This window comes from Danio aesculapii, chromosome 15 (genome assembly GCF_903798145.1).
Source record: "Danio aesculapii chromosome 15, fDanAes4.1, whole genome shotgun sequence".
NCBI lineage: Eukaryota > Metazoa > Chordata > Actinopteri > Cypriniformes > Danionidae > Danio > Danio aesculapii.
The window spans coordinates 13,776,091-13,790,454 of NC_079449.1; the positions used below are offsets into that span (position 1 = coordinate 13,776,091).

A 14,364-nucleotide genomic window follows, 5' to 3' on the forward strand; every position below is an offset into this window, starting at 1 on the left:
AGATTTGTTTATGGTTTTATTTCAACGATTATATTTAATTGTCAAAAACAGAACGAAAATAACAGATATTCTTAAATTAAATATCATACATTTAATTCATGTACAATAACACTGACAAATGATGGACCTTAATAATTATTTATATTAATAATATTTTGATTTGAATTAATATTTGAATTTTACCAGTATTGTACACAGCACATTATAACTTGTATATTTATAACAAATCTGTACATACAATTCATCATCCAGAGCTCTTTTGTCTAATTGCATCTCTGTCTAATGTTTGTCGTCTTTTCTCATATTTATTTTTTCTCATATATATTTATCTCATATTTACACTGTGTACACTTGAAGCTTCTGTAGCCAAAACAAATTCCTTGTGTGTAAGCACACTTGGCAATAAAACTGATTCTGATTCTGATTGAATGGTCAAAACATTGAGAAAATTACTAAGTATTCAGTGAATTGTTGAGTACAGTAAAGGCTTTCATGGTGCTTCATTTGCTGCGGTGTGAATTATAAATCTGCAAATTAATGGTGTTTTTAAAAGTCCTTGTAATAGTGCTGTTCATGAAAGCGTGGGAACCCTGTTTTAGCTTTGCTTATTTTTCTTTTAAAAAATGTTCTTGATTATGTTAAAGGGAAATTTTGTTCAGCAAGGATGAGTTAAATGGATAAAAAAAATTGTGATAAAATAATTCTATAAATGCACACTACCGGTTAAAAGTTTGGGGTCAGCAGGATTTTTAAAAGTTTTAAAAATAAGCTTCTCCTGCTCACCAAGACTGCATTTGTTTCATCAAATATACAGTTCATTCATTCATTTTCTTTTCGGCTTAGTCCCTTTATTAATCTAGGGTTGCCATAGCATAATGAACCACCAACTTATCCAGCATATGTTTTACGCAGCGGATGCCCTTCCAGCTGCAACCCATCACTGGGAAACACCCACACACACTTGCACAGACTCGCATACACTTAAGCCAATTTAGCATATTTAATTCACCTATAGCGCCTGGAGGAAACCTACACCAACACGGGAAGAACATGCAAACGCCACACAGAAATACCAACTGGTGGGAACCAGCGACCTTCTTGCTGCGAGGCGATCGTGCTACCCACTGCGCCACCGTGACGCCCCAAAAATACAGTAAAAAGTGTTAAATTGAGAAATGTTGGTGCACTATAAAATAATTAATAATAATTATAATTATAATTATTATTATTAATGGTAATAGTAATAAAAGCAATAATGACTGGACTAATAATTTCATTTGAAAATACATACAATAAGTAATAAATAAACATTTAATAAATAAGTATTTAACAATTTAATTTTTTTAATATTTAATAAATATCGGCTTGAACAGAATAATTTTCGTTAAAATAAAACATGAAAATAATAAAACGGTATATATTTTCTTAATCCTATAATGAAAATGTATAATTGCTTCAGGTAAAATCTGAAACAGCACAGCTATTATCAATATTAATAATAGCAGGCCTTCCATTTTATTTTGTCTGAGATTTTTCAGGATCCCTTCTCAATTAATTACAATTTTTATACTTGAGCTTTTCCCAATAATTTTTTTGTAAATGTAATCATTTTATTAACATCATTAACTGTTTTATTATTATCTTACATTTTAAACATTTTATTATTATTATTAATATTAATACTACTACTACTGCGGCTTTTAGGAGTACAATCTGCTAGTAATAGGAGTGTATTAATGTCATAATTTCATAAACTTTTTTCATTGTAAAGACACTTGAGCTTTTCTGTGTACTTGATATAACTTGGACATTCCACCAGAAACGTACAGTTCACTTATAAAAAATGTGCCTGACCTTTAAACTTGTCCTACTCAAAAAAAAAAAAAAAAAAAAAAAAAAAACAATACAAAAACAAGCATAAAATCAGACAATTCAATGATAGATCACATCCATGATCACTGTCAGCTTCTCCTCTGTCAAATGATGTCATAGCCTTAAAATGTGTGCAATACACCTTTATGTTAAACTTAATGCAAATGTGACAGGACTGACAGAAACATGAGGGACATTTGTAAAATAGTATTTATTTGTAGAATTTATTTATAATTTCATGTTTTTAATCAGTTGATGTGAATGATAAAAACTTAAACTTGATATTTCTGAAGTTTTTTTTTTTCTAAATAACAGTTTTTAGCACAATAAAACTATTAAAGCTGTAGGTTCAGTTGGGCTGAGGACAAGGACAATGACAGGGTTTGTAAATTAGTGTTTTTAATAAAGAAAAATTCTGAGAACCAAATGAATGACATATTCCTTTACAGAACAACTCACAGAAAAAAAACATCTGTCCATTTTAGAAATCTTTTGGGATGAAATACTTCTTACTCACTGTTTTTTTATTTTATTTCAAGAATAGATGTTTGTTTCTGGTAGAATGTCCTAACTATAGTTCTATCAAATGAAATGTCTTAATATGTCTCAGTATATTTTTACTAATCAAGTAAGTGCAACCTTGGTAAGCAGAGATAACAAATTAATAACAAAGGTAGTGTATATGTCAAAGTTTTATTTCTTTTACCTTTCTTCTTTCCTGCTTTTCTTAACTTTCCTGCGCTGTCATTCCCTCATTTCCTTTGCGTGTGCAGTGTACAACAGTCTCCCATTTAGTCACAGTGTGGGCGAGTTTACCTCATCGCTGCCTCCACTGGCCATGCACAGTAAGTCTCAGCTTGTGTGCATGTGTATGTGTCTTCTATGCACCCGCTACCCCTTCTATTAATTTGCCTGTGTTTTGTTTTTGTTTTTACTTGTGACACATCCATGATGTAGTGTAAAGTCTGATTTTCCTCAAATAGCTCCTCCTGGGATGTCTCTCTGATTTGAAGGACACGCTCAGTTCCCACTAAGCTGTGCGTTTCTGGTGTTGCTTGGGAATAAAGCGAATCAGGAAAATGTGAATTAATTGAGCATTTTGAATCACAGTTGTCATGTGAACATGACATGTAATTCCTGTCTTATAAAAAGTGTTTTATATAATAAAGACACAGTATGTAAGATATTTGTATTAAAATATTAAAAAACAGTGCTATATATTTAGCTGACTTGTGTATTTATGTTATACTGAATGTTCTCAGTGTTAAAAGCTAAAGAAATTAGCTATTTTATCTAGTGATGCAGACCGTGTCCTTTGTGGCCATGCTAATAATGTCACACCCTCAATTTTGATTATAGAAAACAGAGAAGCTTCAATGACACTTTAATATGTTTAGCATTTTATGAGACTACACAGAGCAGTGTTATAACCTTATTTAGTCTGATAAAAAAATCTTCTCTCTGTTAAACCGAAATTGGGGAAAAAAATAAACAGGAGGGCTAATAATTCAAGGGGGCTAATAATTCTTACTTTAACTGTGTGGGTGTGGGTGTATATATATATATATGTATATGTATGTATGTGTATATGTATGTATGTGTATATGTATGTATGTGTATATGTATGTATGTGTATATATATGTATGTGTATATATATATATATATGTATGTGTATATATATATATATGTATGTGTATATATATATATATATATATATATGTATGTGTATATATATATATGTATGTGTATATATATATATATGTATGTGTATATATATATATGTATGTGTATATATATATATATATATATATATATATATGTATGTGTGTATATATATATATATATATATGTATGTGTGTATATATATATATATATATATATATATATATATATATATATATATACCACAATTAAAGTAAGACTTATTAGCCCCCTTGAATTATTATATATATATATATATATATATATATATATATATATATATATATATATATATATATTAAATATTAAATAAGATTTAAAACAATAATAGTAAAATGAATTATAAAATAATTCAATAAAAAAAGACTGCTTAAAATGAAGAATGAAAATAGTCTAGGTATTTCAACAAACATGACAACAAAATTTTGAGGGGAAATTGCTGATTTATATTTGTATTTGCTGTCCTTTTTCTCCTTTCCATAGGTAGCTCATCAGGACTAGCTAATGCCAACTTTGCGAATTTCGATAACTTCCACAAGTCGTGCAGTGCTGATTTCGCCTCGTTTAGCTCCAGCCAGAGTAATTCAGTAGGAGATGTGCATAAAGCGGATACAGTGAGTGTCCCTGCAGACCGATATGCAGCTCTCGCAGACCTCGACAACATGTTCGGCTCCAAACCTGAGCAAGGTACATTTGTAGTTCATGCTGTCTATGGGTGAAACAATAGATTCTGAGCTTTGAATCATTTTTCTGTGTAATGTTGTGTGCAACAACAAAGCAAAAGAATGCAAAACATATTTGAGGTGCTTGTCACGAAAGAATGCATGATTTTGCATTAAGTAGTGAATTATACTTGGGATTTTGTTCTTTTTTTGTTAACAAGAGAAGTAATATAAATAAATACAGTGATGTATAAAAAGGACCAGTCAAAAGTTTTACATAATTACTATTTTTATATTTTTGAAAGAAGGCACATGTGCTTAAAGAGGCTGAATTTGTTTTAATCTAAAACAGGGGTGTCCTACTCAGTTCCAGGAGGGCCATAGCTCTGCACAATTTATTCCAACCATGCTCCAACACACTTACCTGTAGGTTTCAAATAAGCCTAAAGGACTCAGTTAGTTGGATCAGGTGTGTTTGATTAGGATTGGAACTAAACTGTGCAGAGCTGCGACCCTCCAGGAGTTTGACACCTGTGATCTAAAAGTACAGCAAGAACAATTGTATTCTGAAAACATATTGCACTTTAAAATAATTGTTTTCTGTTTTGAGATGTTTTAACAGTGAATTTATTCCTTATTGACCAAATTCTGCTTTTCTGAATTCTGCATTTATCATGAATCCAACACTGAGGCAATACACACAAGAAGTGCTAATAACACAAAGGAACTGTTAGTGTTTAGAGAATTTAATGCTAGAGTAAGGGAGTATATATATATATTTTTTTTTTGAGAAGGAAGTGAAAAGTGTTTCTATGGGTGGTTTGTCAAGCCTACTCACCTTTGTTTAGCACACTTTTCCCCATATTAATAGCTGAAAATAAACACTGTTCCGTCTGTCCACAGGTCCAAGTTCAGCTCCTCCGTCAGCAGGTGTGGGTCCTCCACCTCCACAGGCCGCTCTTTTGGGTGGCGATCGCTACGCTGCTCTCGCTGAACTGGACAATGTCTTCGGTCCCTCAGTTCCAAATGTGAGCGGCTACCAAACGGCAACCACAGCACAAGGGTGAGACTGTAAAGACAAGCTTTTCTGTTTTAACTCAACGCCTTTTACTGTCAAGTTGAACTCTCTTACTTGTCTCTTTCAGGGCTGTTTATGGATCCTCTTCAGCTGTTCCTCCTGCTCAAGCACAACAGGGTTTACCCAACATCCCTCAGGGTTTTGCAGGTAAACGTCTATCTGGATTTTCTTTCTTTTTTAATAGATATGCATTCTATTGCTTTTCATATGAATAACATTATATCACAAGCCTGTAACAGACACACAAATGCATTTATATACATAACCATCAACAAGAAAAGAAAATGCATACAAATATACAGTTGAAGTCAAAATTATTCGCCCTCCTGTGAATTTCTTTTTTCTTTTTAAATATTTGCCTGATGATGTTTAACAGAGCTAGGAATTTTTCACAGTATTTCCTATAATATTTTTTTTCTGGTGAATAAAGAATATAAGCAGTTTTTAATTTTTTAAAACCATTTTAAGGTCAATAATATTAGCCCCCTTAAGCAGTATTTCATTTGGATTGTCTACCGAACAAATCATCATTATACAATGACTTGCCTAATTACCCCAACTTGCCTAATTAACCTAGTTAAGCTTTTAAATGTCAATCTGAATACTAATATCTTTAAAAAAGTATAGTCAAATATTATGTACTGTCATCATGGCAAAGATCAAATAAACCGGTTACTAGAAATGAGGTATTAAAACTATTATGCTTAGAAATGTATTGAAATAAAATGTTATTTCAATTAAACAGAAATTGGGGGAAAATATACAGCGGGGCTAATAATTCAGGCTTCAACTGTACATGCACAGTTAAAAATATATTTGTAAATCCATGCATGCACATGATCATTTTCAGTGACCTGAAAATTTGGTGCATCGTTAATAAAAATAAAAGGCCTTCTAGTACTTTGTTCTGGTATTTTAGGTTTTATTTTGACCTGCCTACTCCATTAAATATAACCCTGTTGTTTTCTGATGTTTAAAGCACAATACTTGTCTTTAATAATTAGCATTATTTCTTTAAATTCTGTTTTATTTTATTAAGCTGCCTCCAATTGTTTTTCAGTGAAGTGCTATATTCCGCCTATAATAAACACATCAACAAGAATAAGTTGTTCTTAATTTTAGGTGAGTTAGAAATAAATGGTAACTATTTATAAAATGGTTCAAGAGAAATGGTGACAAATTATTTTACTTTTTTTTTAATTTTACTAAACTCTAAAAAAAAATGCTGTATTATTTCAATCCAATTCTGGGTGTAATACTGACTAAATAAATTAATATGACCAATATGGCCTAAAATTGCTTAGTCTATATTTTTCCCAATTTGGGTTTAAATAACCCAGAGTTTTTTAGGGTGCTTTCACACCTAGACTTTTGTTATGGAACCTGGCGCGTTTGCCCAGTTAGCGTGTATGTGAATCCACATTGGCATATGTAAATCCAGCAGTCGCGCTCGGATCCGCACCAAAACAATCGTTCTGAGATCACCTGAATGAGGTGGTCTTAGCTCGATTGAAACAAACTCTGGAACGTATCAATTGTAGTGAAAAAGTAATATAATCCAGTGAGCTAACAAACCAGGCTATTTATTCATTCTTCATTCAATTTTCTTTTTGGCTTAGTCCCTTTATTAATCTGGGGTCGCCACAGTGAAATGAACTGCTCAAACCAGGCTATATAACAGTGTATTATGGATATCGCCATATATGGCTATATGTAGAGAGAATGATGAGTAGGATGGGATGTCATTCCTACCGGTAAATGTGCATTTCATGTCAAAGACAAAAGTGAAAGCATGCTGAACTATTAACGTGAGCTGTTTATCTGTTAGGAAAACTACAGTCTTGGTTTATCTGTTATTTGTCTCTATAATGCATAAGTCTAGCCAACGGCTCTGTGTGAGAGTTTTACCTCTGATTTATATTTGGTGACGATGTCTGTGGGTGTCACCATTCATAATTAAAGCGCAGCTTTTCACTTATACTGTCTCATTGCTCATCGTCATAGATTAAAATAACCACGTATGACAGCTTAGCAGGACTGTGGAACGTCGCTCATGTTTTAGCTCTTTTGGTCTGTTTAGAAACATTGCAGTGTGAAAGTGAACCTCACCAAGAACAAAGTGCAACATTGTAACAATTTTAATTCCTGTTTCGGAACAAAACAATTGATGTATAGGTGTGAAAGCACCCTTAGAGTGTATATGTATATACACACACACACACACACACACAGAAATTCTTCATCTTGTCATGTGTGTTTTTTTAAAGGGCCTTCAACGAATCCATTCGTCGCTCCTGGGGCTCCACAGGCCACTCCCACTAACCCATTCCAAGCCAATGGGAGAGCAGCAGTACCTGGAATGGGTGTGGCTGCAGCAGGTATGGGCGGAGCTCACATTTTTCTGCCACATCTCACCATTCAATCAAGTCTAATGATCAAACCGACTGTGTAATCCCAGAGAATCTTCAGTTCACAGCAGCCATTGTCCTCGAGAAGCAGCTCTTGTTTTGCATCTCATTATTTATTTAACACACCAGAGGGCTTTGGGAAGAGTTTTAAGTGGGTCAGATACCCCCAGTATCCATGCTAGGAGCTAACAGCTTGAGATCGCTCTCACATGCGAGATACAAAGGCGCTGCAGAGATTTGTGGGTCTCCACATCCCTGCGGCGAATGAATGTTTGTGTGTGTTCACGATCCAAACAGAGAAAGAAAAAAGGCAGGAAGGAAAGGCGTCTTCTGTTAATTGTGAATAAGCAGCAGATTTTTTTCGTGTGTGTTCATATCTCATTAATTTTATATGTAGGCCAAAAGTAAGAGAGAGCCCTGTGCACTGTGACTGATGGTTTTGTTTGGTTGTGTTCTTGACATGCTGTTCAGACATGTTAGGACCCCTGCCGGGTCATTCTTACCCCGCGGTCCACTTTGGTATGTCCATCTCTGTTTTTCTCACATTTTCTCCCTCTCGTGGGTTTATTGTAGGCTAAAAGCTTAATAGAAACTACACTGACCACATTTCTGTGCTTATCCAACGTTTTTGACCCTTTTAAAGAGATGGTTCACCCAAAAAAAGATTTATTTTACCCTCGAATGCTAAGATAATTTGAAAAATGTTAGAAACCAGAAGTTATTTATGTCGATAGTAGGAATAAAATAAAAAACTAATGAGGTCAATGGCTACAGGTTTCCAACATTCTTCAAAATATCTTCTTTTGTGTTGAGCAGAGGAAAGAAACTCATACAGATTTGGATTAAATGGAGAGAGAGTAACAGTTTTAAGTTTTGGATGAACAGTGCACTTAAAGAAGGGTCTCCTTGTGTTGTCTTCATCTGAGGTGATTGAACCCCAGATAAAGTGTGGTTGTTTTATCCTTTGTGTTATATTTCATGTTCATGTTAGTGGTCTCCTTATGCAAATGCATATGTGTACAGTAGTCGCTTATAAGTGCATTTCTTCAAAAACAACATATCAAACCAAGTGGCATCTGCAAGCACATGACAAATTAATAACCTGACTTCACGAAATGCCCTTGGTTTTGATGTTTTGTCATATAATAATGCTTTCGTTTAAAGGTTTGGGATCAATATTATTTTCAAACATTTTTTTTAACACAAAAAATGGACTTTATTGATGTTATTATATTAGAACTTATATTAGTTTTCCTATTTGCTATGATTGTAAAGCACTTTTTTTGCATCATTAATGTAGTCCTCTGTGAATTTTTAAATGATGTATATAGCTTCAATAATGATAAATTTATTGCATTTTTGCTAAAACAATAATTTATATATATATATAAAATATATATATATATATATATATATACTGGTCTCAAACCTTCAAGTGTGTGTTGTATGCATATATATATATATATATATATATATATATATATATATATCTATATATATATATATATATATATATATATATATATATATATATATATATATATATATATATATATATATATATAGACCACTTGAAAATTCTCATTTTCTTTGGATTTACTAGATTTATTATGCATAGATTTGAGAAAAAATATTATGTGACGGTCAGATAACAATTCATCCAAATTCCAAATATTGTTTCAATATAAAAATATGATATGGTTAACCTTGGTACTAGTTAAAACGAATATAATGAAAACTTGGCACCTTGTTTGTTTGATAATTTTTTTTATTTATTTATTTATTTTTTTTATACAAAAAGTCTAAAGGATTTTTTTTAATTTAGAAGAAATGTGTCCTCATTAGTCAAATAAACAGAATTTTCTCAAACATGCACAAATCATAAATTCTGGATCTAGGGAAAATAAGAATTATCAAGTGGTCTCATTTTTTTTCCATAGCTGTAAATATATATATATACATACATACATACATACATATATATATATATATATATATATATATATATATATATTATATATATATATATATATATATATATATATATATATATATATATATATATAATGATTACTAGACTCATTGATGATAACATAACGTCAGCAGTGTTAGAAAATGTTGGTTATTATTGTTATTTCTTTTGTATTGTCTTTTTTCTTTTTCTGCTGAAAAGATTTTGATATTTCCTCATCTGCTCCACAGATTTGGTTTCTCTGATTTCTGCACGCAGGCTAAAAATAGTCCTTAAAAGTCAGCATGTTCCTGTTTACTAGCCTTATTGTGTTAGAGTTTTTCTAAATTTTAGTTTAAATTAGTGACTGTCTTTACCTGTCCAAAAAAACTTGCCTTTTAGAATGGATAGTTTGATTCCTCAAAATAAAAGTCAAATGTTTAAGTAATAGTCCTCCCAAAAATGAACAATTTTGTCATTCAGTCAAATATGTGTGTTTTCATTAAATAATAACACATAAAATGTCTCTATTTTTCATCAAAGCCTATTTTATATTGAATAAATGGCAAATCTCCATGAGACCATTTTGAGTCCACATGAGACCATTTTGTATTTTTTTTTTATTATTATGAATGAGCAGAATAAGCACAGCATTGAAACAGTAATCGTTTGCAGGTGAAGAATCCATTAAAGAGCTTGTCAAATAATATTTATTAAGTGTCCTGCCATTGTGTTTGGAGTCCTGTACAAAAGCTTAAAATGCAGCAGAAGGTCAAAAACTTCAATTTTCTGACAATATGCTTTTAATGTTAAGAGTTACACATTATTGTGATGGTGCGTTTGTTGAATTTAAGTTACTTTGCATCTTCATGCCAACTTATTCTCATTAGATTATAAGTAGACTGTTAGGTTGGGGTTAGTGTAAGTTCTTATAGTCAGTTAAATGTCTGTTGAAGGAGCAGTATCAGCAGATATTAAGCAAACAGTCTACTAATACTCAAATCGACCATCAAAATAAAGTGTTACCATGTTAAGAGTCATCGTCCAATGACTTCAATACAGTTCCTTTCAATCAATTTGGGGCTTAACTTCTGTAAACCCCTCCCTTCCATAAGCCAACTCTTCTCTGATTGGTCAAGTCTGTCTTGATTGGTTCTACTGTATCTATTCCATGTCAGAATTAAAGCATCTATTGCTCATTATGTAAATGTGTTACTTTGATTGCGTTGATGTAGACTAGTAGCAGGTAAAGGATTATAAAAATATAAATGATAAATATATGCATTAATGTGAACAGAGTCTTTATTAATTACGCACTTATTTTGATTAAATTAGCAAACTGTTTACATTGAAGGACAGCTACATTACACACTGCAATATATATATATATAAACCATTGCATAACAGTAGTTTGTTCTGTAACTAGTAATTTTGACCTTAAAATAACTTTAAAAAAATTAAAAACTGCTTTTATTTTAGCCGAAATAAAACAAATAAGACTTTCTCCAGAAGAAAAAATATTATCAGACATACTGTGAAAAAATGTGAGCTGTATCTCAGGATGGGAGATGTTTAATGCTCAGATCTTTGTGTCCTCCAGCCTCTTTCGGTCCTCCGTCGATGAGTATGCCCACTGGTTTTGGAAACACTGCTGCCTACAACCTTCCCACCAGCTTCAGTGGAAACTTCCAGCAGGCCTTTCCTGGACAGCCGTTCAACCAGCCGCATGCTTATCCTCAACAACCCAACGGTACATTTGATCAACTCCTTTAACCCCATTATATTGATGGTTTACATGTTATTCCATGATCATAGCAGTACAATTTAAAACATCATAGCAATACATTTAGTGAAAAAAGTTTTGGTCACTTCATTGTGATGATCTGTTTGTTGAATTTAAGTTATATTGCATCTTCATGCCAACTAATTCTCATTAGATTATAAGTAGACTGTTAGGTTGGGGTTTGTGTAAATTGACATGTACCTGCAAAGTTTCTTATAGTCAGTTAAAGGTCTGTTGAAGGTGCAGTATCAGCAGATATTAAGCAGACAGTCTACTAATACTCAAACGGGCCATCAAAATAAAGTGTTACCAAAGTTTTATTTATTATTTTTATTTGATGCCATTATTTTCTATTCAGATGTTTCCTCTCTCTTTGTTGTTTAGGAGGTTTTGCTGCTTTTGGTCAGGGTAAAGTCACTCCGTTTGGACAGAACATGGGGGGACCAGCAGTAACCAATAACCCCTTCCTGGTGCGTTAACTCCACTTTTTGCATGATTGCAGTGATTTTAAAAAAGTTCCAAGTAACGTGTCATGTGTTAAAATGTTTTCAAAATGTGTGTTTACAACATTTTATTTAGTAAATATCCTATATGTTTATTAGATACACCTTTATGTTATTTATATATTTTATGTTTTAACACATTTGTAATTGATAATTATAAATGGTAATAATTTTTTATAATTATTTTAAGCCTACATTTATTACAAATGATATTGCCAGTCATTATTACATTTTTTCACATTGTTAGTTGTGAAGTCTATAATTTCATTATGAAGATAAATCTGGTATTAATGAATATATTAAAATAAAATGTATAAATTATTAACTGCTATTTTTATATTTTTTCAAATGTACAGTGTTCTGCATATGATTACACCCCCCACAAATCTCTCATTTAAATTAATATTTTCTTTAGGACGCTATACAATATATATTTGTGCATAAACAGTAGATTAGTTAGTACTGAAACCAAATCTGGAACTACTCTAACAAAATAACTTAAAATAATGGTTCAAAAATTAGTAGCCAAAATTTATATGTTAGGGTAAATATTAAATGATTTTTTTTTAAACAGCAAAAATCAAGAGAAACAAAAATATGTATACAATTTTGTTGTAATTTTTTGCAATATTTTGCATGAAATTAATTGTTTCCATTTCTAAAGATGTTCTGTGACTAAAATATTATTTTTAATAAATATATCTGTTTAATAAATCTGTTTAGTTCAAATGCACCAATATGCATTACCCAAGCACTGTGTATGTGTGTGTGTGTGTATATTTGTGCATGTATATATTTTTATATATGTATGTATATAACACTATCTGTTAAGTCATAAGTAATTGTAAATCATTCAAATTATTAATTATATCTATGATAAGGTAATACAGAACTGGCTTCACAATATAATATATTTTGTAAAAAATTGACCACAAGATTTGAGAATAAATCAAATTATTAATTAAATTTTTAAATAATAATAATAATCATTTGTTCTATTTTTTAAGTTCAAACTGTTGTTCAAATGTTAAATCTCTTTTATTTCTGGTCATTTGATTTCTTAAAACACTGTATAAATTGTAATTAATTATTTTGTTATAATTTTCAAATGGTCTATAACAGGGGTGTCCAAACTCGGTCCTGGAGGGCCGATGTCCTACATAGTTTAGCTCCAACTTCCTTCAACACACTTGCATGGAAGTTATAATATAGCTTGATTAGCTGGTTCAGGTTTGTTTAATTGGAGTTGGAACTAAAATATGCAGGACACGGGCCCTCCAGGACTGTTTCCAACTTGGTCCTGGAGGTCCAGTGTCCAAGAGAGTTTAGCTCCATCCCTAATTTAGCTCCAACCCTAATTAAACACAACTGAAGCAGTTAATCAAACTCTTAATAGACAAACTAGAAACTTTCTGGCAGGTGTGTTGAATCAAGTTAGAGCTAAAGTTAGCAGGACACCGACCCTCCAGGACCGAGTTTGGACATACCTGTCTTACAGCATGAAAATGGATTTCATTTATTTATTTTACAAATTAATTCCAAATGTAATTCCCTCTAATTGCAGACCTCCACATTGTGTTATCTGTAGGAATTTTCTTGTCTCAACACATTTTCCATCTTCCTCTTTCCGTTCTCCTCCAGGCGGGGGCGCCAGCAGCACAGTTTCCTGCAGGAGGTTCCACCACAAACCCCTTCTTATAGCGTGCGTTTATCCTGCGGCGGCCGACCTGCGACTCGACCGCACATCTTGCACTCTTTTGTTTCCCAAGTAGCTTTAAAAAACATGACTTTCCTAATGGATTTTTTATTGAATTTTAAAAACAGAAGACTGAAAAAGATACCAGTGGAATAAATACACGATTCTGGTCACAAACACAGAAAACAAAACATGTTGCAGAGAAAAGGAGCTCTTTTTTTTCTTTTAACTTTTTAGCTCCTTTTGTCATTCCTGTGAACTGGCCTGGGCTGGACATCATCTGCACCGTACTGCGGATTTAATAAGTTATTGCAAACCTCCCGATTCATGTTAATGCTGCAATTCTGTATATAATTCTTTGATAGAACTTGCTCAATTTTAGGTCTTTGTGCATATCAGTATTTGTATCTCTAACACACAAAACACATGCTGCAAATACGGCGTGGACGTCCGTCATGCTGTGAATAACATTACGCAAGAATGTGGAATCCTTTTGGACATTTTTAGTGTCGCCTTTTTGTGCTTTTGGAGTTTTTGAGAATGATGCAAAAAAAAAAACGTTTTCTCCGTTATGAGGAGTTTTGAAGACTCTTTTTGGATGTCAACTCATGAGACTTTGACTCAAGACCACTTATGTTACAGAAATCTAACTTAATGTGTATATATATAAATAAATATATATACTATATATATTAAAAAGAATTTTATC

At 32.1% G+C, this 14,364-nt stretch overlaps 1 protein-coding gene across 3 annotated transcripts in view; it reads left to right on the forward strand.

The window, feature by feature from the left end:
- Window positions 1-14,357, forward strand: part of agfg1a (ArfGAP with FG repeats 1a) — a 47,739-nt gene extending 33,382 nt beyond the window's left edge. For 2 of the 3 annotated variants that reach the window (XM_056473710.1, XM_056473709.1), the window contains 7 exons: window positions 4,058-4,261; window positions 5,140-5,299; window positions 5,382-5,461; window positions 7,582-7,692; window positions 11,274-11,423; window positions 11,841-11,926; window positions 13,601-14,357. In XM_056473710.1, the coding sequence (XP_056329685.1) occupies window positions 4,058-4,261; window positions 5,140-5,299; window positions 5,382-5,461; window positions 7,582-7,692; window positions 11,274-11,423; window positions 11,841-11,926; window positions 13,601-13,660 (851 nt within the window). In that variant the 3' untranslated portion in view covers window positions 13,661-14,357. Of the gene's footprint in view, window positions 1-2,645; window positions 2,718-4,057; window positions 4,262-5,139; window positions 5,300-5,381; window positions 5,462-7,581; window positions 7,693-11,273; window positions 11,424-11,840; window positions 11,927-13,600 lie in introns of all 3 variants that reach the window. The other variant, XM_056473707.1, reaches the window with a different exon arrangement.
- Window positions 14,358-14,364: the final 7 nt, after the last annotated feature.